The 26,631-nt window shown below is 36.2% G+C and overlaps 1 protein-coding gene across 1 annotated transcript in view; it reads right to left on the bottom strand.

Moving 5' to 3' along the window:
• Positions 1–24,801, bottom strand: part of LOC104538830 (baculoviral IAP repeat-containing protein 6-like) — a gene marked incomplete at its 3' end in the record, with an annotated part of 51,400 nt that extends 26,599 nt beyond the window's left edge. Inside the window, exons 1-11 of the mRNA XM_010182176.1 lie at positions 24,017–24,801; positions 22,993–23,136; positions 21,096–21,225; positions 18,542–18,673; positions 16,011–16,178; positions 13,899–14,072; positions 12,548–12,744; positions 10,041–10,341; positions 7,162–7,379; positions 4,643–4,807; positions 1,861–2,029 (exon numbers count right to left, since the gene is read on the bottom strand). Coding sequence (XP_010180478.1) covers positions 1,861–2,029; positions 4,643–4,807; positions 7,162–7,379; positions 10,041–10,341; positions 12,548–12,744; positions 13,899–14,072; positions 16,011–16,178; positions 18,542–18,673; positions 21,096–21,225; positions 22,993–23,136; positions 24,017–24,778 — 2,560 coding nt within the window. The remainder of the gene's footprint in view (positions 1–1,860; positions 2,030–4,642; positions 4,808–7,161; positions 7,380–10,040; positions 10,342–12,547; positions 12,745–13,898; positions 14,073–16,010; positions 16,179–18,541; positions 18,674–21,095; positions 21,226–22,992; positions 23,137–24,016) is intronic.
• Positions 24,802–26,631: the final 1,830 nt, after the last annotated feature.

The raw sequence follows: 26,631 nt of genomic DNA, 5'->3' as shown, positions 1-26,631 counted from the left end.
TGTTGGTAAATGATGGAAAGTGGCTTGGCGAGCACTTCTGCCAGCTCCCTCAAGAACCTTGGAAGGATCCCATCTGGCCCCACAGACTTGTGTATATCTAAGCCGTGTAGCAGGTCACTAAGACCTCAAACTTTGCCTTTTCTATGTACTTTGTGAAACCAAATGGTCCCTGAAAAACAAACTAGTCTGAACTTCTTGCCACCAACCACGTATCAATTCTATCAGTATCTGTTATTCCTCAGTTAAAGGTGACTTATACAGACAAATCCATTTTTCTACTGAAAACAGCAAAAAGTAATTTCAGCAGCTGTGATTCATCTATAACTCAGAACCAACAGCTTCATCCTTTAGATAACATAGCATTTTTGCCAGGTCTTTCAATGACTTTTCCTTCTTACCTCAACAAAGAAGAATTTATGAATATCTCTTTGAAAAATTACTTTGTTGTTTTACTTTATAATTTACTTTATTGTTTAACATTAGAATTTCGTTTGCAATAACGAGCCCAGTGTATAAGCTACAGAGTTAATTTTCCTCTTTGTAATATGTACTAAATAGAACCAACAAGTTTACTGCAAAAGTTGAGAGAGGTATCAAACTGTGGACTGGCAAGTAAAGCATCTTCATATTTTTATTTTTACTATAAGGCCCCAGCAGACTTTTTGAACTACTTCCATTCCATTATACAAGATTATGTAATACCCTAGTTACTGCAGATTGAAAGAGCTACAGTCTTGTTTTAGTCTTATGGAGCCTTGTAAATACTTAAGACATACTTTCACCTCGGAAAGAAAATATACCATGTAAGTCAGCAAGAAGCTATGACACTGTTTCATAGAAGTGCAAGAAAGTAAAGAAATTCACACTGCCACACCCTACAACTGGCATCCAAAGGAACTGCAGTAATGTGACAAGACCTTTATAAATTACTCCGAAAACAGGGAAGCAAAACAAACTTCAAAACCAAATTATTCAGATTTGGAACAACTTCTGCTCAGGGATTAAAACCATCTTTACAAAAGAACTAAACAAAAATTCAACCAAAAGCTAAGGCAGTGCTTAAAAACTTCAGTCTAATAGTTATCTGAAGAAAAAATGCTTATCAGTATCTTCATACTAAAACCTGTCATCTAGTGAGACTGAATATAAATCACAAATCCAGTCTGCTGGTTTTGCTGTTAGTTCCACACAGGCATTTTCTTAACTCCTACTGCTTGACACTACCTTCTACAACTGAAGTGGTTTCCACAGCAAGGTACAACATACTGGATGAAACTATCAAAATCTAGTTGTTTTAAAATTATAAGTAGAAATGCGATGACTCATTTGTTTTCCTTTTTAAAAAACACCAACAATTTCATTGTTCCCAAATATTTGAAACACGTGGCAGTTTTGATAAGAGGCTTAATTTTGTATTCCCTAATTAAAGCAAAAAAAGTAAAATATCAAAGTAAAAGAGAAGTGTCCTACTACATGCAACATTTACCAACTTCACGCAAGTACCTGCTCAAAATTCATGGTCTTGTATAAAGTATTCTCTCTCCATGTTTCCTCTACAGAATAACCAAAATATATACTTTTCAGATGAAAATACTATTTTCCTGTTCTTTTCAACAGTTTAAGAATTAATTTTCAAATGTGAAGGCAACATTAGAACAACAAAGTTTAAATTCTTACAACAAATGAATATTTTGAGAAATGCTATAATTTTGTTCCCTAAGACTCAAGTGCATGTTCCATTAGTACAATTCTAAGATGCCAAAGGTCCTGAAACTAGCCAGAACTATCTACTGTTTACATAAGAACTTCTTTGACAGAAGTAAGGCAACTTTGATTTAGAAGGAGACAACAGCACATTACCTGAGTCGTTGCGGAGGTATGATGACATTGCTGGGATGAGGCAAGATTGGCTGAGCATCTCTAGGAGGACGGAGGGAAGAGCACTGCTGTTTTGTCCTCTGCTCTCGTGGCTAGTTTGGGTGTCTCCATTTGATGTACTCCCTGCAGGATTTATGTAACTGGCAAGAACCTGAAATACACAAAAATGTTTAATGAAAACTGAACTTTGACTTACCTCCCCTAATGAAGATGCCATAGTACTTCACTAGCTATTTAGCAGTTCATGTATCCAACTTTGGCTAATGATAAAATTAAATAACTATTGTAATTCTGAATGACATTAACTAATCAATACAAATTTTGACAAACCTGCTACAGTTACTTCAAGGAGTTTGCCAGCTCACACCACTGAGCTGATCAGTTCCACTTCCCTTAAAACACCCACTAGCAACAAAAGATTTTTTTTTTTTTTAACTGCAAATGTTTTTAAAACACTTGTAACCTCCTTTTGGATGGGACTTCGGATTTGCAGATAAAACAACTACTTACGGTGAACATGACAGTTACTTGCAACAGCGGCTTGTGCACACATACATGCTTCAGTAAACAACGAGCAACCGTCCCTTCAGTGATGGTGGGAGAATTGCCTCACAACCACACAGCTCAGCCCAAGGAAGGTCTGGCTGAATTCACAGGCCCTTACTGCGTATTGTAGATGTCAAACTAATGCACTTTCATGGGTCTGATTTGTGCCATTGTACTCTGAAGTTAAGTAACTTCAAGGCCTGAAAGGCTGTATTATTTCAAGTCTCAAGGGCTCTATTCACCTTTTTAGCCTCTTCTCCTTTCCTTCATTCTTTCCTTCATTCGCAATAACCCCATGCAGCGCTACACGCTTGGGGACGAGTGGCTGGAAAGCTGCCATGCAGAAAAGGACCTGGGGGTGTTGGTGGACAGCAGGATGACCATGAGCCAGCAGTGTGCTCTTGCAGCCAAGAAGGCCAATGGCATCCTGGGGTGTATCAGAAGGGGTGTGGTGAGTAGGTCGAGAGAGGTTCTCCTCCCCCTCTACTCTGTCCTGGTAAGGCCACATTTGGAATATTGTGTTCAGTTCTGGGCCCCTCAGTTCAAGAAGGACAGGGAATTGCTTGAAAGAGTCCAGCACAGAGCCACAAAGATGACAGAGGGAGTGGAGCATCTCCCTTATGAGGAGCAGCTGAGGGAGCTGGGTCTCTTCAGCTTGGAGAAGAGGAGACTGAGGGGTGACCTCAATGTTTATAAATTTGTAAAGGGCGAGTGTCAGGAGAAAGGAGCCAGGCTCGTCCCTCTGATTTCAAGTGATAGGACAAGGGGCAATGGGAGCAAGCTGGAGCATAGGAGGTTCAATCTGAACATGAGGAAAAACTTTTTCACTGCAAGGGTTAGAAAGCACTGGACCAGGCTGCCCAGAGAGGTTGTGGAGTCTCCTTCTCTGGAGACATTCAAAACCCGCCTGGACGTGTTCCTGTGTGACCTAGTCTAGGTGATCCTGCTCTGGCAGGGGGGTTGGACTGGATGAGCTTTCGAGGTCCCTTCCAACTCCTAATATTCTGTGATTCATTCTCCCGCTTCACACTAACCCCATTACCTATGGTATTGATGCAGCTTCTTATTTTACCAGTACTCTATGCAGCAGGATTTTTCTAAACAAACTTCCTAGAAGAGGGACCAGGCAAATCTGCTGTACAACTGACTGATGTCTTCAGCAAAATGCTGAAGGGTTTTCTACTTCTTCCTCCAATTGCTGACAGCCCAAAGTAAATGCTTCCTTACCTCATAACTTCTAGTCAGTATTCTGCCTATAAGCTTTACAAAGAATAATTCAAGTGATTTTCTTGCTTAGGAAAATTATTTTGCATTTTGCTTGTTTTTGTTTTTGCAAGGGACATGGCTTATAAGCTATAGCAACTGAAATAACTGATTACACCAAAATGGTATCTTCATTAGTCAGGGCATGGGCATTTTCAGAATTTCATCTCCTTTGTGCTGCACCCCAGCAGTGAATTTAGCTAATACATTTGAGCTGACAGTTGCATGAATTAAATCTTTGATGACTAGACAGAACTTCATTTTCCCTGCACCGACCTAAGATAACGAGTTGGTCACATTTCACCACTGGACTGAAAGGCCTAATTACACAGGATTTTCTTCTCCTTAGTATGAGACATTTGGAAGGCATCAGAATTTTACTAAGACCTGGATGTTTACTGGTGATTTCATATTGTTATTTAACTCACATACTTATGATTTTATAGTATGTCTGAGTAAGATTTTGCTATACTGGCATTACACATTAATGGACACCAGTAACAAGTATGGGTGTTTTCTTAAAGCAGAGCAAAAACAAGTGAGAAATAAATAGGTAAGATTATCTGGCACACAAAACTGAATGTCTATCCCCACATCTCATCCTTTAATGGGCAGTCTTTACTTTTAACTGAATGCAGTTATGCCCACGAAGACATATGACAGCTCCAGGGCAATACACTGGAATGCTGCCTGGTTCATTGTCTATTCAGAATTGTCACCCAGGCTTCCTCATTCAGGTCTTTTTTATGCAGCAGTCTAGTGACATTTGAAAGCGGCCTCACTCAAAATACTATCTACACAATTTTTAATGTAGACAGATGGTGTAAACTAACTATTTTTTCCTGAAAAAACACCATAATTACTGCGCTATATGACTGAAAAAACAAACTTGATTTTTATTTTCCAGATTCTAATGTTTCAAGTGCTTATCATTGATCAAAATTCCATTACTCACCTGTAGAAGGCAGGTGACATGCTCTTCTTCTAGCCTTTGCTTAGTCAAAGCTTGTTCAACATCCCATCCTGAAGCTGTGGAGCCTGTTCCAAAGCCTGTACCCTTAGCCCAGTACAGCTGCTGTTCTTCTGTTGCTGCACTGTTGTGTGTACTTGACACTTGTGGCTAAGTTAAAAACAAACAAACAAACAACCACCCAAAAATAAAAAACACACACACACAAAAATTCCACTTTTTTCATCTTATGAACCAATTCTTTAGAAAGCTTTAGTTCTGCAAAAGAAGATAATCCAAATTTATTAACTTAATAAATATATAACTGGGATTCAGAGGAATTCAAACCTTTATATAGGAAAGACTCTGCCACATACATGGAACTACAGCACAGGTCAGTCCTAAATTGTTGCAAGTGATTCTTCTGTAATTTCATTTTTGTACTCTTTTAAGATACTCTCACTGATTACAGGAATAAAGGTATTAAAATGCTACTTAATCAATACCATGCTAAATATTACAGCTCTGTAATTATTACTGTTTAAAACTTAGTCAAGTTTAATAGCACAATTAGACGAAGTGAATGTAAGTAGAAGTGCTGTCAAAAGCACACAAATGAAATGTTAAGATGCTCAAGCGCGTGTGATTTTGAATAAACGCTCCAAAATGGCAAGAAGCATAAGTTACATGTATAGCTCTACACATGATCTCTGCGTCACTGAAACACACGCTATTTTCTCTTCAGATAGTAGGGAAGAAATGCCTTGTCCTTAAAATGTTCTGAGACATAGCAAAGGTGCACGCATGCCTTTTTCCAATGGTGTGCATCATTGCATTTTACTACCATAACTCCACTATTATATTGCTTAGCCCTTATGAAACTATTTATGTACTTATGCTAAATTGGAAAGTGTACCAGATCTTTGGCAAAAAAGATGCAGAAAAAACTCCGATAAGCAATTTTTATCTAATGCTTTCCTAACTATATATTCAGCACCTTAAACAAGTGACCTTGTTTTCCAAAGCAACAGCAACACTTGCTACTTTCATTAGATTTATTCAGTGACAATTAGCCTTACTGGAAACCAGGTCACGTGAATAGGTGCCCAACTTTAATTTGTAATATTTGATTTACAGCTCTGAAAAGTTTCATTTGCTGTTCAGATTTTCTTTAGTGACTTTATTCAGGATTATACTTGAAGGAAAAGAAATTATGTATGAACAGACTGCAATGGTAAAGAAAAAAAAAGAATCGCCTATTAAGTACTATACTGACATCAGTCTAGAATCATCATTTAACTTTTACATGGGGAATGTAATGCACCTCGGTGATGAAATAGCTGTGCGGTTATTCTCATGTAGACATTACTCATTACATCACGCGGGAACACGTTGTGCCTTTAACACTCCAGAGGACTGTCAAGAGCACTGACTTAAAACACTTAAGGGAAAGCCTGGCCCCAGAAATACAAGTCTCAGTGCAGGCCTGATGGATCTCTAGTTTCAAGTTACCATCTATCACCTGCTAGATATGAATTATGAGAAAGCAAGCTGTTTAAGGGGTCATGGTAGAACTGAAGCAGAGATAAGAATTAATGGCTGCCCTTTCCCTCCAAAAGCAAAATAATGCTAAGGTGTTAATGAGTTAGAAGCCTAATATCCCATTAGAAGCAGAGTATCTCAGCTTCCCCTTAAATCTGACGAGCCATTACAGTGAATTATTCTCAGGCACAGCTTCATCTCTTCCTTGCTCAACTCCTCATCAGTATCAGAACTGCTGAAATATGGATAGGCCTATATTTTGAAGCTACTTAGGCATATTTAGCCATCAGGAACTTTTTCATGCAAGCCTGTGCCATGAAGATACTAAAGAGAGCAAATAATTTTTTTTTTAAGCATTTTTATAGACAAATGGTATGTTACGCAGAAATGGCAACTCATAATTCTAAAAAAAAAATCAGGGGATATATGTTCTGAATAGAGGTAGCATAATATGATAGTCACATTGAAAAAGTTTAATTTTGGAAATTCACTTGGGATCTTGAAAGCTGTGGAAATTTTTTTCTTTGGATTTATTTCCTCAAGGGGATTAAAAAAAAACATCACTGCATTAATTCATTAATTTTCACAACTCATTTATGTTTGTGAAGCGGTTAAGAGGAAATAATTTGCAGCCAGTAGAGTTTAGATGATGAATGCTAAATAAGGTAATGAGGTCATGCTATCTAATGAGGATTAAAGAACCACCATCCATTGAGCATTATGCTTCTCATGCACTAAAGAAGGTCCTGTGAAAGAAACTGATTACACCTTAAGGTCTCATGAGAAGCCTTCTTTGTTGGATAGTTTTCATTACTACTATGTTTATTTGCAACATGCAAGGACAACTACTTAATCAAGTACTATCTAATTGTTTTGCTCTCCATTCAAATGCCAACTCTGTAGAAATTAGACTATAATGAAAGCATAGAGATTATTTTCTTTTTTATAGTTAAAACTCTTACTACTTCTGCTGCTAAACTTACCTCTGCCTGATTGGGACTCGAGTTGGGTACTCTTGGTGCATGGTGGCTTAGAGCAGACAGACAAGCTAGGATAAGATGTATAGCACCAATCTCCAGTGCCATCCGCCTAAGCAGTACTCCGTCATCAGTAGTCAACGGTGTAGTGCTGAACAAACTTCGCAACACATGGAAGGGCAGAGTTGGAAGCACGTTTGCTGAAGGAGACTGCAGGATATGACCTAAATTTAAGAAGAAAAATATGAAAACCACATTTTCTTTCAATAGTTCAATACAGCCTATTTATCTCTGCAATGGTTTATAAAAAACATATACAGAAATATAATAAGGACATAAGCATTCGTATATAGTAAGCTAGCTAATATTACATTTCTCTTCACAAAAAAAATTAAGGAGGAGAAGAGTGTAGAAGAAAGATGTTTCTTTATTTTCTTTATGTATTTGGTTAAGAACCAAAGTTATAAAATCTGATTCAGCACTTTCAGGGAGAAAACTTTGTTTGTGAATAACATTGAGTATACTTCTCCATTTGACTGCACTTCAGGTCATACTTCTGAAGGAACAAAATGAAGCTGGTTCGGACTACATTATTTTTTTTTTTAAACCATTTCAACTACACCAAGTTAAAGAATTCCCATGGTCCGTTAACAGCTGCTCAGCTGACAAGGAGATGCAGTTTATCATGATGTAGGATTTTTTTTCCCACATTCATGTGCCAAAGTGGCAATTAAGTCACTGACACAATCCAAGCTGTGATGCTATTCAAGTTGACTACATGGTGAAATACTAATTATGTCAGTCAGATGAGCTGCATGTCTGAATTTTGTAGTAGAGGTATTTTAATTTTTTTTACCCTTTTGCATGATGAGCAAAATTTACTTTCTTCAAAAGCCATGTTTCAAATAATAGAATCATCTATTAATGCAACGTACTCAGATTTGGGAAACTGTCTCAATTTTTTCTGTATTTAATGATGCACTTCACATTCCTTCTCCTGTGCATATGTAAACAGAGATATGTGACAACTGCAAATACTGAAAATACTTCAAAATAGCCAACTCTGTTCAGAAGTTCATTTATTTTAAATAAATACATTTATATTACTTTCTCCCTCATTCTCAGAGTTTATTACATTTAAAATAATCCAGAGATCTAAACTGAAATACATTACAAATATGCATGTTGATATTCGTATGTATATGCATCTACACACACATTTTAATTCACATCTATCTGATACTCTCTGTAAAAAGAATAACAAGGAAGCAAAAAGTCCTCTGACTAGGATCTGCATAAGTAAAACTGAACACCTCTGGAAAAAAGCCCATTTGAAAGGCCTTCCAGAACAGCAAGTGCAGTCAAATGACAAGGAGACAAAAAAAATTTAAAAAAGAAAACTAACCATTTGCCCATCATTTATCTTTGCAGACAACTGAATCCATGTTTAATCTATAAGCCATAGGTTTGTAAGTGCAACTCTTCATATTATGCGAGAAAGTAAATAGACTCAAGGTGTCTGAAAAGATGCATTTCCAGCAGAAAGGGAAAACATTAATGCTTTATACAGAGAACTAATGTGGAGTACTCTGTATAATTGATCCCACATTTCGTAAGGAGTTAATTCAGACATTTGGCTTAGGGAATACAGAAATTGACTGTTTAGTCCAGGAAAAACAAAGGCTAAGAGGGAATACATTTCCTGTCAACAAATGCATCAGAGAAAGAGCAGCTATTTATGATGAGGAACAATACTGGCACAATGATAAATGGGCACAAACTGGTTATTAATAAATTTAGGCTGAAAATTAAAGCAGCCCCTATCAGGAAAATAATGTTCTCAAACTGTATTCCAATAACAATGGCGGATGCACACACACACAAAAAAATAGCAACTCAAATTTTAAGGGTCTGAGTTAGTGTCATTATTAAAAGAAATAAGAGGATATAAAAATTGTTTGCAAGAGCAAGGGACTGGAACCACTCAAGGACACAAAAATCTGCATATACTCCTTCAATTAATTATTATTCAAATTAGGTGGGAGTAGAGCAGCCAGACTGAATTTTTGTTACCCAGTTTATTCCTGTCTACTGTCCTGTAACTAAATACAAGATAAATAAAAAGATAAAAAGACTCTCTGGTTTCCCAGTTTGTCTTATGAGCTACATCTTGTCCCACACTCTATAGGCTGCTGAACAGAGTAATTTCTGTTGACTAATGCATAGAAAAACCAGCATTCTTTTCAAAGTCATAATGAAAGGAAAGGCCTTGAAAATACTAAACCATCTTTCACATACACTCTTCTAGTTTTTCAAAACATTTAGAAATAGAAACACTAGAGCTATACGCGTAATTCCAGGTTAGTTGCAAAGACACTGACCACAAATTGTCTTTCAGCTCATCTGTTCATTCATTGAAGAATAGCCCAGTTCTTCCTCTGAACTCACGCCATTAGTTCCTGCTCAGCTACACTTCTAGATCTTTCTCTCCTTTTCTAAAACAGTGTTATTCAACAGTTCATTCTATATCTGCTGTAGTTATGCTTTTATCCATATTATTCTGCATTTGGTTGCAGAATTATACATTTGCTCAATTAGATGAGCATACCCAGCAACTGAGATCATTCTGCTCGAGCACACTGTCATCTTGACAGTGTCACTGTAAGTTTTATCAACAGTTATTTTACAATTATTCTGATATCTAGTGACAAAACTCTGCCAGAAAGAACTTAATATTTAGAGAAAACAGACTACTAAGATGCTAGCAACACAGTTCTGCACAAACCAATTGTACTGGCTAATGTAAAAGCATTACAGCGTAAATAAATTTAAGTAAAATCATCTAGTTGTGGTCTACAAAAAAACATAATAATTGCAGCACATACTTCCTTCACCATCATCTGTAACTCCCAACACCAATCTCAACAGACACTGAGCATGTTTCCGTTCTTTTAGCAGCACCTCAGCATAGCCCGGGAGACGAAGAAATAAACCAAAGGCAGCCAAAGAATGTGCAGGTATGGGAGACATAGTCTGAACCGTTGACTTGATCGGTGGAGGTTCTGCAGCAATTGTTTCTGGTGCTTCATACACCAACTCCCCTGACTGTTCAATGGTGACCCATTCAAACTGATCACTGTCCTTCAGCTTTTCCTGCGTGGTCGATGTAACCACTGGAGTGCTCACCTTAAGCAACAAAAACAACAAAAACATCTGGTAGTCATTCATTTAATCACTGAGGTAAATTTTTTATTACAGTTAGGATCTAAAGGACATACAGTCTTAATATAGGACACTATTAAAAAGTCACATGAAATACACTACAGTTCACAGATATGGGGACCAGGTTGAATGGCTAAAGAGGACACAGTTGTTGCATTTTCAGTACAGTTCTAGAAAGTCCCACCTACACAAGCAAGCAACTGTATTTTACCAACCTCAAATCCTCAGTTAAAATGTGTTGCTTAAAATCTAGAGGCATAGGAGTCAAATTACATCGAAATAAACAATACAAAGATTAGTTTATATATCACTGTTAAATAAGAAATGGCCCTTTTATTTTTAACATTAAACAGTGTGAACTCAAGTGGTTAATTTTTAATCACATCCTGGAAAAAGAAGAAGAATTAAATCGTAAGACCTTTACAAAATAAGAAATTTGGGTATGCTGTCAGTCTTGTATAGCCACTCGTGCTCCTTAGGGGCTTCCAATTGATTTGAGAGGTTTTATTTTATTATGGTTGTGCTCTGGCACAAGTCTGTAGTTCTGTTCTATGAACTGACACAGCACAGAGGACTTCACAGCCCAGCATTACAGTTGCACAATCCCCCAGGAAGCAGTCATAAAATGAAGGTGTGACACCTAGGTCCCTCTCATAATTAAACATCACAGCAGCTTCAAGCTTTTATGCTATTCAGATGAAGTGATGCAATCATATTTAAAATTTTAGTTTTTATCACTAGACTGATCTAAAATGGAAAAGATGAATTCGAAAAGGCCTTGCAGAATTTATTCAGAATACCAAATTCCTAATTACAAGTCAAAGCCATGTTTAGCTGCATTTATTCCAATCACCTACTCATTAAGAGAATAATTATGAGAATCTTTAAATACAGAGCTTACAGAATAAGAAGTGTCAATGACTTAGAGAAATATAACAGTAAAATTAAGGAATGAAGAGTCTGGAGAATTCATCAGTCTTCACTCTGAATCTTCTATTTGGTATTATTGTACTTAATTTGTTTTTATGGATCACAGAATTCTTACTCAGTGTTAGAATCCAAACTTATATCTCAAGCTTAAAAACTGAAAATAAAAAGCTTTCCAGGACTACAGAAAAAGGAGAAAAAAAAAAAAGATTAAATTTCTCATGGTCCTAAGTTGCCTTTCATCTGTTGCAGAATTCCATGAATATATCTTCAATACTGAGTACACATTACCTCCATAATTGCTTATGTGAAAACATTTCCTTAACTTTTAATTTTTGAACAGGCTTGATACTAAACATCTAAAACATCTTCACAGAACTATATACAAAAAATCCATACTAATTACCTGGTCTCACAACAGGGTTCTATTCCTGCCATAGTACTAAACAGAGCCCTTAATTCACAATTAACTTAATTTCAAAAGGAATAAATACTCACAAGCTTCCCTATTAGCAGCAGTTGCCAAATTTTCAAAAATATAGCCAAAAAAAATCTGAATAATTCACAGGTTATTTTTTCCCTTTTTAATATTGTCTACCTAGAAAGGCACCCAAAGGAGTAGTTCCACACTAATGCCACTACTGATACTTTTGAAAAGCCTACCAGTGGCTCCAGAGAACTTATATACAAAATTTCAAGTATATAAATAAATAACATATATGTAAGTATACAAATAACATATATATTTAATTTGTTTTATAGATATTATTTATTATTATAGACATAATTGAGATTATTCAGCTATTTATTATTTATAATAACAAATCTAAATAAAATTATGAAGTCTGCTTCAAGAACTGAATTTCACTTAATCATAAAAAACCACTAAGGGTACGTTTACATGAGCAATTAAACGATAAGCAAGTATGACTTTCTAGTACATCAGCCACTTTATGTTACTGCACCCTTCAAGATATTTTACAAATTAACAGAAGCAAGGCAAGCAGCAACACTGAATTCATGCATTTCACAAGGACGTAGCTATTTAAAATACCTATAGCACGTCGAGGAGAGCAGCATCTACAGCTGGACTGGGCTGTGGAGATACACACTCACCTATTTTAAAGCAGCTTCCCCACATCACTAAGATGTCAAACTGAACCATAGAGAAATATGAGGAAAATACTGTCCTTAAACAACAGTCACAACACTCTTGTTTTTCTACACTGATTTTTTCACTCACTTGTTGAATTACATCAGGATAAAGCATAGGGAGCCTCTCTGCAATAAGGGCCAATCCACCCATTCCTGCAAAAACTTGCAGTGGAGACTGAATGGGACAGGTTTCAAGAAGTGACTCATCTAGCACTGCATCCATGCACTCATCCCCAGGACTGATGGCTTCATCTTCGGGGCAAGGTCCCAGTAAATCTGCATGTTCTACAAAAACACAGGAGTAAATTAAATTATTACATCATCATCAATATTGTGTTTATTTCTTCGTCCTCATTTAGAAGTGTACTTAAAAAGTAGCAGTTGCTTCTTAAGCAAAACTTGAGTAAAGAACCTGAAATGCATGAGTACAAGAGCATCAAAAGAAAAGTATTAATGATACATTTTGCCAGTGATGGCACTGCCATGTTATAACTTGGGATAATTTATAGAGGGTTACATGTTAATTATTAGATCAAATTCTAATAAAAGGTAAAATTCTATGCCTTCAGAATTTTGTTAAATTTGGAAGTATGACATTTTTAACACTGTCTTTCAACTAGGGGGTAAGAGTAGGTTTGTTACTCTGAGAAAGAGTTTATAGCTGAAGAAAGGAAAGAACGTCACTACTTGGTCTTGTTCAGCGTTCTTGAGGAAACAGCAAGAATTTATTTTTCGTTTCTCCTTTCTGATAATTTAACTCACCGTCCATAAAGTCCTATCAACTCACCACACGTATCATTCTCACATCTCCTCTCTATGAGGCATCAAAATGCCTCTCTTCCAAAGCTGTGAAGTGTAATTATATTTTTCCCCATAAAAAAGATCAAGACCTCTATATAGCACCAATGGATTTGTAATGACAAATTCACATTTTCAAAAGTATTAGTCTCAAGTTTTTTAAAAAAAAGCCTAGTAACTTAGTAAAAGTTCAAAGAGGACCTTTGTGTTTTCACATGCAACTCTATGACTGAACTGAGCTTCCCTCTAATTAATTTTGAGTTTCATTTCAATAGAAAAATATTGTACCCTTAGAACTTAAATAAATGGCAAAACTACAGAGAAGTTATGTACATGTCAAGAAATAAAATACACTGTATCTATACAATCATATAATCGTATCATATACAACACTACAAAGAGGAAAGAAAAGTGAAACCACAACAACCGTATTGGTGCATTTTATAGATATAATCTAAAGACAGGCAATGAATTTGTTCTTTATCATCAAGTTTAGCACTTGTCTTGTAGAGAATGGCTCAGATACGTCATCCAAGAAAACACAAAAAACTGCTGCTTCTTACTAAGAAAATCAAAACTATTTTTGTCCAAAAAGGCATTTTAAAATAAAGAATATACAAAAAAAGGCAAAAAACACTCACCTTTTTCTGTGTGAAGACGTTTAAATGAGTCTGTTTTTGATAAGCTTGAATCTGAGATGACTTTGGAACCAAGTTTAACTGTCAAATCGATTGATCGGTATCCTTGAGGGAGTTTACGGTCATACAGCAGAGTCAGAAGCTGGGCAAGTGTCATTTCAGCTGGTAACGGTTGGCCTAAACAACACCATTGAGTCAGAGGGGAAAATTACAATCGGGCTATTTTAACATAAATGTCCAGGTGTTGTTCATTACTTGTGCCACAGATGCCAAGCAGACTAAATATGATCTGGCTCCAAACCAGGGCCTTAATTTTAACATTTGTTCTCTTGGGAAAAAGGGCCCCAGCAGTTTGGAACCAACTATCAAAGAACTATGCCAGCGTTCGCTACGGCAGCTCTGGGCCAAGAGGCCAAGCACTTGGCATATTTTAACACATGGGTAAGGCTGTAATTGGACGTGCGTTTTAAGCAGGTATTGCCTGTCCCCTACTATTAAACCCCACCCCATTCACACTTGAATTGTGGTGGCAGAAAGGTGTGTAACCATACGGTAAAATGGCTTAAGTGGAAAAAGTCGAAAAGAAACCTGCAGCTCTTTTTCAGTGCTGTTAGTCCCAAGCATAGCTCACTACTCCTGTGTCAGTATTTTTCAGCAAGAAAAATATGAATGGCACTGCCAGGAATACTTTAGTCAGCGGCAACACAAACTTGAAATGCACATGCAATACAACCCAAACTGATTACTCATAGCAAGGTTTTGGCCTCTCTGTTGTTTACAAAGAATATGTTCCTCCTTGAAGTTAGAAGTTACTCTCAGGACAGAACAACTTTTTCCTGAAAACAAGTAGACTTACATATACAGTGAACTGTTTCAGAGCTGGATCATATAATACATTTAGCATGCCCATTTCATATTGGCTGTGCTTAATCAAGTAACACAAGTTCCAGGAAGGTCTTTAGTAGCAACCTGTTTTGTCAATGGAAGATAGTTTTTCAAGAAATTAAAACTGAAAATGTCTTGCCATTGTGCAAGTGAAGACATTTTCTGCCTTTTTTTTTCCCTCTACACTTATTCTGCTTTCCATGGCTTCTTTTTTTGTAAGAACTGGCTGTTGCAACACATGTGTGATTCACCAGATCACAAATACAGAAAGGTCTACATTGTCATTAGCAGATGGCCAACCTTTATCAGCTAGACACTGAAACAGGCACTGAGTTTTGACTTCCTTTCCAAAACAGTGGCATTAACTGTATCAGTTTTAGATATTTTAATCCAAGTATATGATCTCTCTAATAACTGCCAGAGGATAGCCTCAAAACCGATAATTCGGTGTAGCAAGTTTTAAATTTATTTTTTTATTGGGTGAAAATGACTTTAATCAGAAGTTTAACATTTAATTGCATTAGCTGGTTCCTTGCTTTTCTAATATAAAACAGATGAGAAGCTCTTTCACATAATATGAAAGTTTTGCACATATTCCTGTTCATTATGCCTGATCTAAAGTTAAGAATTCCAGTCACACCTCTCTCTCTCTCTCTCTCTCTCTCTCTGTCCCAACTACAACATTGCCACCAGCTTGGTCCAGACAGGTGATCAAATGTGAGTAGTCATGTTTTACATATAGCAGGTAAGTGCTTAAGACATGCTGGTTTTGAAAATGCAAGTATTATGGAATACAAGAATATTCCTGAACTGACAAATCAACCTTCCAGAGAGCAATGCAAGCTGGCTGTCCACTCAGAACATAAAATAACAAGGCACAAATACCAGTTTAGTTCTGTCTTGTAGGTCAAAGAAAATGTGAGTCACAATACAAACCCATCTTTCTTTTATTTCTGAGTGTAAGTGGAAATGTTTTTGAGATTTTGTTTAGGAACAAGAAACTAAACTTCAAGGAAGATCAGCATAATTGTCATTTCTGTCAAGTCACTATGATGTTATAACGCCCCACTTCCAATTGAAAGTTGTTACCCAACCCAGAAGGCCTGTACACCATAAGATGCTAAATAGAAAGATAAAGATATCCCTTAGCATTACATCTGCTTTCTGATGACATATCAGCCACTGAAAAGGATTGTAATTTTGAAGTTTAAAAACAGTTATTAATGTTACCTGGCAGGAGTTTATGGTATAGATGAAAGACTGGAACACTAATGGTCTTGCTGGAAGATTCTCCTCCAGAGGAAGAGGTTCCTACTTTATCTGCCATCACTCTTCCTCGCCTTGATGGTGGACGTGGAGGGGTGGATGAAACGGCTCTTTTTGACTGCGATTTCAAACCTAGTACAGAAATAAAAAATTCAGGATCATTCTGGTATTTAATAACTTCAGCTAACCAAGATGCAATGTACTCAATACCTTCAATGATAGCAAAAAAGTAAAACTTGTCAGCACTGGCAAATTAAATATCAGAATAGCATTCAAGTATAAAATATATTTGGATATAATCCCAATATTTTTACAGTTATAAGGCTGTGCATCCTTCTGAGCCCCAAACAGAAAAGAAACTGTAACTGTACTAAATTATATCATCCATTAAAAAAAGCAAAAAATATTCTGATTCTGCTCCTAAACTTAGTTAAAGAGTCTGTCTAGCAATGGGCCCTACAGTAAAAGTTTTTTAGGCTTTTATTCAATTGCAAGCAAGAAAGGCAAACATTTTTAAAGTGACAATGGATAACAACCACTTGTCTGGCCTACCAATGTGACCTGAGCTGCAGTACTGAAAACAGCATACGTGATGAAAAGTGTCTATAAACATGCTTTTAAAGTTGCCTACATCAAAACCTTCAAAGTAAGCACTGCATGAAAGTTAGAGGGCAGAATAGGAATATAAAAGCTTACTGAGCTTATATAGAGCAAGACTGCCATGTCTTGGGACAGCTTAAATTGACTTAAGGTACAGTGAAATTATACTACTATCATGTATCCTTCTATGAAGGTGACAGATCAAGTAAAAAAATGTCAGCAGGTCCATATACAGAGACTGATACAACTACTACTGCTTCATAAAGCAAGACAGCATAAAGCCAAGACTAGCCAGACAACTAAAACATCCATACCTGAAATACTACAATATACTCTTGGTGTCAGCTGATCATTAGGAGCAGCTATAATATGCAACACACTCTCCAATTATCTCAGCACACTAAACTAGCTTGACTCAGGAAGATCAGGCTCCAAATACCATCTCTACTCTCTATTAATTGTACCAATAAAGAACAAGTTAAACATTGGCTGCATGAGGCTCCGAGGACACTAAAAAACACCCCAGAATATATAAAACGATAAAGATAGAAGAAGAAAAGATTTCACAAAGGGGTTGTAAAAACAAAAGCAGATGAAATAAGTTTCCATTTATACTGTTTTACTCACCTAGAAAAAATACAAGCAAAACCAAGGAAAAACTTAAGTCTGCCTCTTTCTAAGTAGGTAATGGCCTACAGCAGCCAGTATGATCAGAGATGCAACTGGGATGCGACACAGCTGACCATGCTATGCTCTATCTTCAAGCTTGGTATATTACTATTTTTCTCTCCAGATTATTTATTCATGTTTTAAGCCTTCACTTGGATCCAATATTTTAGATACTACCAAAGTATGTTTACCCTAAGTGACACTTAGTGCAAATATCTTTCCAGATAAAGATACTGTAATTAACTACCAGTTGTGTTGCTTTAAATACATATCAAGATCCATGAAACTGCTGCTCTATTCAACACATGAGTTTAGAGTTATTTCTACATCTAAAAACCTGAAATAAAAAGCTTAAGAAATATTGGTGCCAGAAGTCAAAGGAAATCAGCATCTCTTCTTCATGCTTCATGAAGTGTAAATGAAACTGAGGTAGCTCAATGAAGGCAGAAAGCTAAATGGGAAAGGGTAGTTGGAGTTCACTCATCTTTCTCACACAGCTGAACTTCAAACTGAAAAAGACTAATGATCTCCCCAGCCATCATCTGAGCTGTGATCTTCTCGTACCACTGCAAAATTACTATGTTCAATCTATAACCTCCACAGCAGTTTTGGAGGAGAAGGGTTTATGTGAACTATTTCAAAAGGATCTTCACATTTGTGTTTAGAAGGCTGATGATTTGGAAGAAAATCCTGAATATGTGGATTCCAAGTGGAAAAACACAGCTTTATGCTTACATCTCCATCTGACAGTTTTTAGCACAGCACCATCAGTTGTTATGTAAAGTACATGGATCCATTTAATTCCAAAGCATATTATGGTAACAGGTGATTAGACTCTGATGCACCAGCCACGGCAAAAAGGTAGAGATAGTAATACCCACATCTCAATACTAATATATTGCTATATAATCCAAGCTCCAGATATAGCTCTAGAAAATACTGTAAAATGCACTAGCAACAGCATCCACAACAGATCACTGGCACACACATTTAGGTATAGATTTGTCAAAGCATATAATCCACTAGAGGCAGCAGTTCTACCAGGAACCAATCTCTGCTGCCTAAAAGCCAGTTAGATTACTTGGGCACTACAATTTTTCTAAACATCATTAGTAATGAAAAGAATTGCTGGTAGATACGATTCTTTGCTCCACTGCCCCAATGTCTGAAAGATCCATTTTTCAGAAAGTGGAAGAAAAGAAAAAAAAAAACAACCAACAACACACCAGAAGCAACAACAACACTGTAATTGTCCTGAAATCCATTTTCAGCTTTAACTTTTTCTTTCTCTTCATAGTTCTTTTTTTCTTTATCTTCCTTCTGTTCATTAATTAGCTTAGCTGTGATACTGGGTGTATCTATACAGGGAAAAAAAAGAGGAGAAAAAGGCATTTCAAGATACCAAGTTGATTTTGTTACAGTTTCTAGGCTGTTATAGTAAGGCTATTCTCAACTATTTTAGTGGCTTGGAGTTCCATTGCTGGCAGTAACAGTTGTGTAAGTACCTATGAATTAAGGTATCATGATAATTCTGGTCTCCTATTTCCCCCAAAATCTGCCCTCTGACAATTTAAAACTGTAAAAACTTAAAATCATTACCTCATGAGTCAAGAGTATTCATGTTAAACCACCACTGCAACCAGACAAAAATGAGATTAAGCAAAATAAACAAAAAGAAAACCAAGAAACCACCAATCAAAACACCAAAACCCATAAACAAAACAACAAAAAAATTCACAACTTTTTCAAAGGACACCTGCAGACTTATTTAAATAAACTGCTGTATTTAAGTCTCAGTATCTAGTGTTATATATTGGCTCAATCTGACACAGGATATTCACAACTTCCTGCTGTTGCAGTGGTGACAGTTTTTTCCTCCTTTTCAGCCCCAGTCCACCCCTTCTCTCTCCTTGTCACCCCAAAACCACAGGTTTCTCCTCGTATACTTAATTCTTCTTTACTACTTCCTCACCATGAACTTCATAGAACGATACACAAGTAACACAAAGCTTTTATTACAACCAGAGAAATCACATTAGATGAGGGATTGAAAAATAAAAGAATCTGAGTTTTCCAGAATGAATTCTTTCAAGTTAAAATGAGAGTTAAGCTGAGGAATAACAATTCCATAGCAAACTCCAAAAGTTCCGGTGTGCTACAAAGTCAGCACTTCACCAATTTCAATTATAGGCATTCCCATACATCACATCACCACACTCCCTCCCAGTCCCCATCAGCACGGGCTATCAAGTTGACCGTGATACACCACCACGGCAGCTGCTCCGTACAGTTTACGTCACTGCTCAACAACTGATCCCATCTCCTGTGCAGCAACTACCCCATCCATTACAGTCACTGCACAACGATCTAAAAGACTGTGGTCACATTCCACACATGACTCTGGACAGTAAATGAATCCAGAATTCTATCAGAAACAGTAAACTATTCTCTGACAAACAAGTGTCAAACACTTGTCTAGGCTTCACCATTTTTTAATTAAAATCTCAGAGCACATCTTGTTTTGTCTAGTGTTCTGGCAAATACCTTTGTAGTACTTCTATCATCTTGTTAGGCAACATACTTGTTGCCCTAATGAATTTAACAATTTCAATATAAAAATCATCAGTATATATGAAAAAGCAATAGTTCTTCTGAACTCCATGAAGATCTGCTTCAAAAATTAAAGCTAATCTACATGAGTTCCAGAAAATCTATCTACATATGAGAACATACATACCTAGTCAGGTATGTGTGCAGCTAAGTGCATGCACTCCAGTGCACATCTGCAAAATGGCAAAGTCACAATTGCTGTGATGACCTTTGACTTTTCTTTGCTATTCCTGAGAACCACATCTTAAAAGTAAAGCGGAAGTGCTGTTTATTTTATTTTTAATTACATATGCTTAAAACTGGTTTTTTATATAACATGACCTAACAAATTTTGCTCCGTTTCTCACGTGAGGAGGATTAACTTGCATCTTGCCTAGTAATACCTACAGAGCTCTGGCATGGAGACAAAACCTTTAGTATGAATTCTACACTTTAACTGTGTTTTTAAAAAGATCACTAACCCAAATCTTTAACATACAGCTCTATTTTCTAAAGTATTAATAAACATTGAAGTTCAAAGTGGGATTAATTTTAAGATTAAGACCAACCGTTCAGGTGTCAAAATTCATATTAAGGTCTGTGGAGGCCTGTTCAACAGAGTCCCCCTACAGAGGGGTTCATCTCTCCATGTATATTATTCAAGTAGCATAACTGAAAGTACTGAACTTAAAAAAAAAAGAACAAAACTAACAAATAAAATAATGCCATAACATTATCCTTTAATTGCATACAATTTTGAAATTTATCTCTAGAAGTAAATGATGGTTTTCAATCTCCATTTAGTAAAGCAAGCTAAACTTGCAAATATCCCATGAGAAACTTGAGAAGACATTAATACTAAAAAGCAAAAACATAAAAACCCCAAACCACAAACCAACCAAAAACCCCCCAACCAACCAAAAAAGCCAATTAATCAAACACCCCCACCTGTCCCACCTGAGATTTACAGAAGGAAAAAAAAAAGTATTTTACCAGTAAAATTACATTTTACATGGAACATATACGGCATATGCAAAAGCTTAGGAGTTAAACCACTGTTTTATATTCGGCAATTACTGACAAACACTGCAAATACGTATGTTAGACATACTTGGTTTATGCAGGTTTTTTCATTTTGTTTTGTTTAAATTATATCTTAAAAAAATAAAACTTGAAGTATTGCAAACTTGCCTGACACACGATCAAGAACCTCTGCCAGAGTTGTTGAGACAGGCAAATGAAGAGTACGAAATTTGTGCCCAGCTCCATACATTGGATGTTGAATGACATGACTGGTAGCATTAATTCTACCTTTGTACAGCTGAAAAGAGAAAAAAAAAGAAAGGGTCAACATTAACACGATTTTAACTTTCAGAAATAAGTTAAAACACGAAGTTCTTGCAGAGTCACCACAGCAAAATAAAGGCACATCTTTTGTGTGCTAAAAAGAAAACTGACATATCCTTCATCTTTGGAGGTATACGGTAAAAATGCATCGCATTACAAGTAGTTTAATTTTCAAACTCAAAAGAATTTGCTTCAAAAGACTAGAATGTTTTTAGGATCAGAAATAGTATGATATCATATTTCTTTTAAAACACACAATCATTTTATACAGCTGTATATGAGAGAAAAATCAAGTGTCTGAAACTTGCAATTATTTATGAAATTAAAAATTCTGAAATTAAATTAGGAAAATTGCAATATACTTGGAGTAGAGAGAGATGTAATTTCTCTGTTGCTCTGACTTATGGATGTTGTTTATTCTATATTTAACATAATTTTTGCTATTATGAAGGATAACTAAGACACTACTAGTTAAAACCATCCAAATGTTTAACGTATTTCAGCCTGAGCTCTGTTCACATTTTGTATCACTCACTGCTTGCAGTGACTTTTTATAGACTTTTTTTGCAATGAGAATGCCACTGGTCCCCTTCCTCCTATGATCAGGAGAACTATTTACTAATATTCACATACAAAAACAATTTATTGTTGTGCAATATTCTCACACAAGTTTAATGCTTGATGACAATCATATTTTAGCTTATACAACATAGATTTGATAAGAACTCAGGACGTAAGAACAGGTATACACTGCACATCCACGCTATTATTAAGGTTTCTCTCTGGATGTTAGAATCACTGTCTCTTCAGTAATAGCAGACAGATTGTTTCCTGGTGTTTTTAATAGAAGAAACTAAATTATCTGACAACTTATTTTCAAGATATTTTAAAAAATGTGTTCTATGTAAAACAAATTATTAGAAACCTGATGTTACCTTCACATTACCAATGGCCATGTTAACAATTCATCACAGCCAGGTTAAAACAAAACACTTAAATTTTTAAACTAAAACTGTATTTGTCTCTCATTTTCCATTTTTTATTATCTCAGCCAGTTTCTCTGTTACATATCTCATGTAGTATTTTACTTCTGAGATGTAGGATGAACAGCAGAAACGAAAGCAGAAAATAATTTTTCCATCCATGGATGTATCAGATCTTTTAACAACTTCTCTTTTTTCTATATTGCTTTATTCACAGCTTTCAACTGAGAGCATAGCACTTCAGTCATTAATTAGAATTCTGTGTTACAGTGAAGCATGTGGAATTATAAAAGTATACATCTGCTTTACCAATTAATTCAAGTATTTGTCACTCAAGAATTTATTCATGGTGTTCTGGCTAATGCTGAAGGATGTCTGCCAATTCTGAAGCATCAAAACTATGATTATTCCTTAATTAAACTGATTACGAAGAACTGCTGGAAGGACTAAAACTTGTATCTATGTTTACTGTTAATGTCAAAAGATACTATTAAATAGTCTTACATAAGATAAATTTCAGTTGTGAGTTCTTTCAGAAGCAATATATTTTCAACAAGATGGATTTGACTTACAACAGTGCCTCAAATTCTTTTAAAATACTGAGTTACAATTCACCAACATATCCTTTCCAAATTTCCACAATCTGTACAGCAGGAAAAACTGTCATGTGACATTTAAAAGTTTAATATACTCTGATTTTTCTTTTTTAAAGGCTAAATTTATTATATGTTCACTACATGGTTATCAAAAATTCTTACTGGACATGGGGATTGAAGAAACAAAGTCACTTTCTCATCCTCTAGCATCAGCTGCAAAAAAAGCCTCCTAATAAATCCTGAAATATTTCCAGAGGTTGGGAGGTTCCCACGCTGAGGAGAGGACTGGAACAACTCACAGAGAACCTGGGAATGCAAAATGACATCAGATATAAAATATTTCTAAGTTTAGGTCTCTAAAATATAGCTCTGCACAGCCATAACAAGCAGTGCCCAAGATCTACCTTTCAGTTATCATTCAAACCTGGTCAGAAATGAGCACCACACAAGAAAATACCAGCAGCAAATAAGGGGTTTTTTTAATTATGAAGTTCAGGACCATGACTACAGCAAAAAAATACCTTTCAAATTCTTAAAATAAAAATTTCCTGCTGCATAATGCAGTATAACTACTGGCCATTAACAGAGAACTGTACTGATTTTTTTACTGAAGTCTACCTGCTCCCAGGGCATTGTCACTCCTAAGATTGAAAAAACCTTTTTTAAATTATACTTCCATTCAGCTAGGTCTGCAAGGTTAACAGATGTGAGGAAAATAGCTGAACTTGCACTAATATGCCATATGCAAAGCCACATTCTACAATAGCTTCTATTTTCCTGGTCACAGATTGTGCGGGGTATATAGTTGTGTGAGCAAATTTACCAGGAAATCTCTGTCTATTAAATGTACAATTTAATATTAAAGATGTGTATGGAGCTTGATTTCCAAATTCCATTTCAAAAGAGTTTAGATCTCTAGACAATTAAGTGTAGTATTTTGGATTTTGATCTGCAGTTTATTCCTCTAACCCAAGAGGAATACAAATCTACACATAGAACTGGATGGCCATGCTGAAACATTTTTGCTTTTCCAAATCAGACCAACAAGCTAACAATACAAAATTTTTCCAATCACGGCTTAAAGAACAAGTTATTCTGAAGGAAGCTAAAACAAAGTTATAAGTTTCAAAGGTTGGCTGAAGTTATTAATAAAGAAATGAACACTATTTTTTTCATTGTGTCTCACCTGTGCCATAAGTCTCTGGTTATTGGGATGGCAAGAAATGCACTGTAAGAAGAAAGCAACTGTTGCATTTTCAATTGCTGTCCGCTGCTGAGTAGTCAACCCTGTTGTTACAGTTGAAGAAAGCAAGCTAGATCTGGCACTGGTCTGTTGTGCTGTCACACTGTGTCCTCCAGAAGTAGCACCAGAATGGCACAACAAAAATAAAAGTGCTGTCCACAACGGATTGACTTCAGAGCCACCCAACCAATCCTTCATCATGTGGCTGTTACCAACTTCTGTCAAAAACCTGAGAACAGGAGCGACCAGGTCTGCCGTGATAGGCATTTTATTAAAGTGCTGTGGAACATGATGCCTCCTGAGCCTGTCCTGGGTGATATCCATTGATTGTGCAGTGCAGTCAGAGCTGGAAGTATGGTTAAAGCAAAAACTAGCGAGACTTCTTACAAGCAGTGAAGGCAAACCTGAGTCCAATAATTGCTTGATAGCTTCAGGAGACTGAGATGAGGCAGCAAGAGTAGCCAGGTGAGACTCTGTTAGTGCAAGAGGGGCTTGTGCGTTTTTAGAGTCATCCGTTAAAGATGAACTAAGGTCCTGCTTTTTGCTGTCATCAGTCATGGACAGTCTGTGCTGACACTGCATTGGCGGAGGAGTGATACCCATCCATCCCATGAGTAATGAAAAATAATTTGGGTGGATGTGGCACATTGAGCAAAGCAAACTATCAACGGCTTTCTTCAAAACCATGTTGCAGGGAAGAGACATGGACCAGTTAAACAGTGACCTGTGGAAGAAAGAAAATCATGTCAACACCTAGTTTGTCACCCATCTTTCTACATTTATGATTAACTATCGTACAAGCTGTTGTAAAACACGGAGTTGAGTGTGAAAGTCATTTGGATCAGAGTATCAGCAGGACATTCATTACCCAAGAGGCATTCCTCAATCCTATGTTTAAATTTCTTTCATCGTACTGTACTTAAAATAGAAACAAGCTTACTTTTCTGGCATGCAGCACATGAAAGACAGGATTTCTGTCTTTTGACAGTTGCCACATAATTTATGCATTTTTGAGCCCACAGAAACCTCTTAGTGCTTTCAACTCTCTAAGCTGCATCTACTAGGATCACACACACACACTCATTTACATAAAGCTCACTTAATCTTTTGAAAGGACAAAGTATTTTAACATTTTTCTAAAATTTTAGAAAATTTGTTTTATTAGAGTTCTACCTAGAAATGTTGAAAAAAAACCCAAACGAAACCAAAACCCCAAAAGCAGCAACAATCTTGATGGTTGAACGACATCACCCTCACTATCCTTACTCAACCTGAACTTAGGACACAGGTTAACAGCAGAATTATTCCTCAGAGATACTAAAATCCCACCTAGTTTTGAACTCACTTTCATCCAAACACTATGTGCTTGAATGCTAATCCAAGGAATACAAATGCAAAAGGTAATTTAGCACCTATTATTCAGCTCAAATTTCAGAATTGGTATTTGTAAAATAGTGAAATCATAATTTTTTCACACAGACTTGTTCAGAGTAGGGGAAGTACTAAAACCAAACCAATCCCCCATCCCCCCCCCAGTTTTCTGAACCGCACTCACAGTACCGTGACAAAACAAGCTGCATTATCTTAACCTTTATATACAGAGATGAACACACACTTCGTGCCACTTCAATGTTAGCTTTTTAAGTAAGTTTGGATGTAGCATCATATATCACACTCCCACTTGAAGACAAGGATTGTTTTTCCCCTCTTCTGGATGAAAGTGTTATTCCACGTTTAGTCTAAGGTACTCTTAAAAGTCTAAAACAGGCCATGGGTCTAACCCAGAGTTAGCTTTATCACCAGTCTAGTGAATGGCTGATAAACCCTCTCCAAGAGAAAACGTTAAAAAGTCAACTCGGTGACCAAATGACCCATAACTTTGGCAAGACAGTCACAATTTCCCTAAGTCTCCACATAATAAAGGCACACAAACTCTTCTCCAATGATATATTTACACACAATCCTTCCGCCAAAATTTTCTAAGTTCATGCTCTATGAAAAATAAGACTCTCTTCCAACTAGATATTAAAAAATAACTAAGGAATAAATTAGTATCCATTGGCCAAAACAGAAATATTGAAATGGAAAATGGGGATGATGGGAAAACATATCCAAGAGAAAAGTGAAATATTATATGAAGGAGAAATTAGGAGTTATAGCTAGAATCAATGAAATATTTCAAAAGTTAAAATCCAAGAGGATGAAGAATACATGAGAAGTTATTTTTGTTAGAAGAATTATTTACCCTTATAAGTCTGACAACAATTCTTCTATCTTTATTAAAAATGTATTTTATAATTTGCTCCAGATGCTAGCTGATATGAATTCCAGTTTTATTTAGCAGGATGTAGAAGAATGGGGCTATATTGCAACAGCATACTCAAACTAGATACAGTAGTTTTATTTGTATTCCTTCATTGTGTCCTTCAATGAAAACTCTCCTCCAAAAGACAGGAATTCACTTGTGAAACCCATTTTATACTAATATATATCTAAATGGGCTATCCATTTTAGGAAGTCTATTTTTATTAGTGTTCTTCCTTTACAAATGCTCAAAT

This window comes from Mesitornis unicolor, unplaced genomic scaffold (genome assembly GCF_000695765.1).
Source record: "Mesitornis unicolor isolate BGI_N332 unplaced genomic scaffold, ASM69576v1 scaffold49133, whole genome shotgun sequence".
Taxonomy (NCBI): domain Eukaryota; kingdom Metazoa; phylum Chordata; class Aves; order Mesitornithiformes; family Mesitornithidae; genus Mesitornis; species Mesitornis unicolor.
Note: the sequence above shows the minus strand (reverse complement) of the source record. Positions and strands in the feature narration are given on the sequence as shown.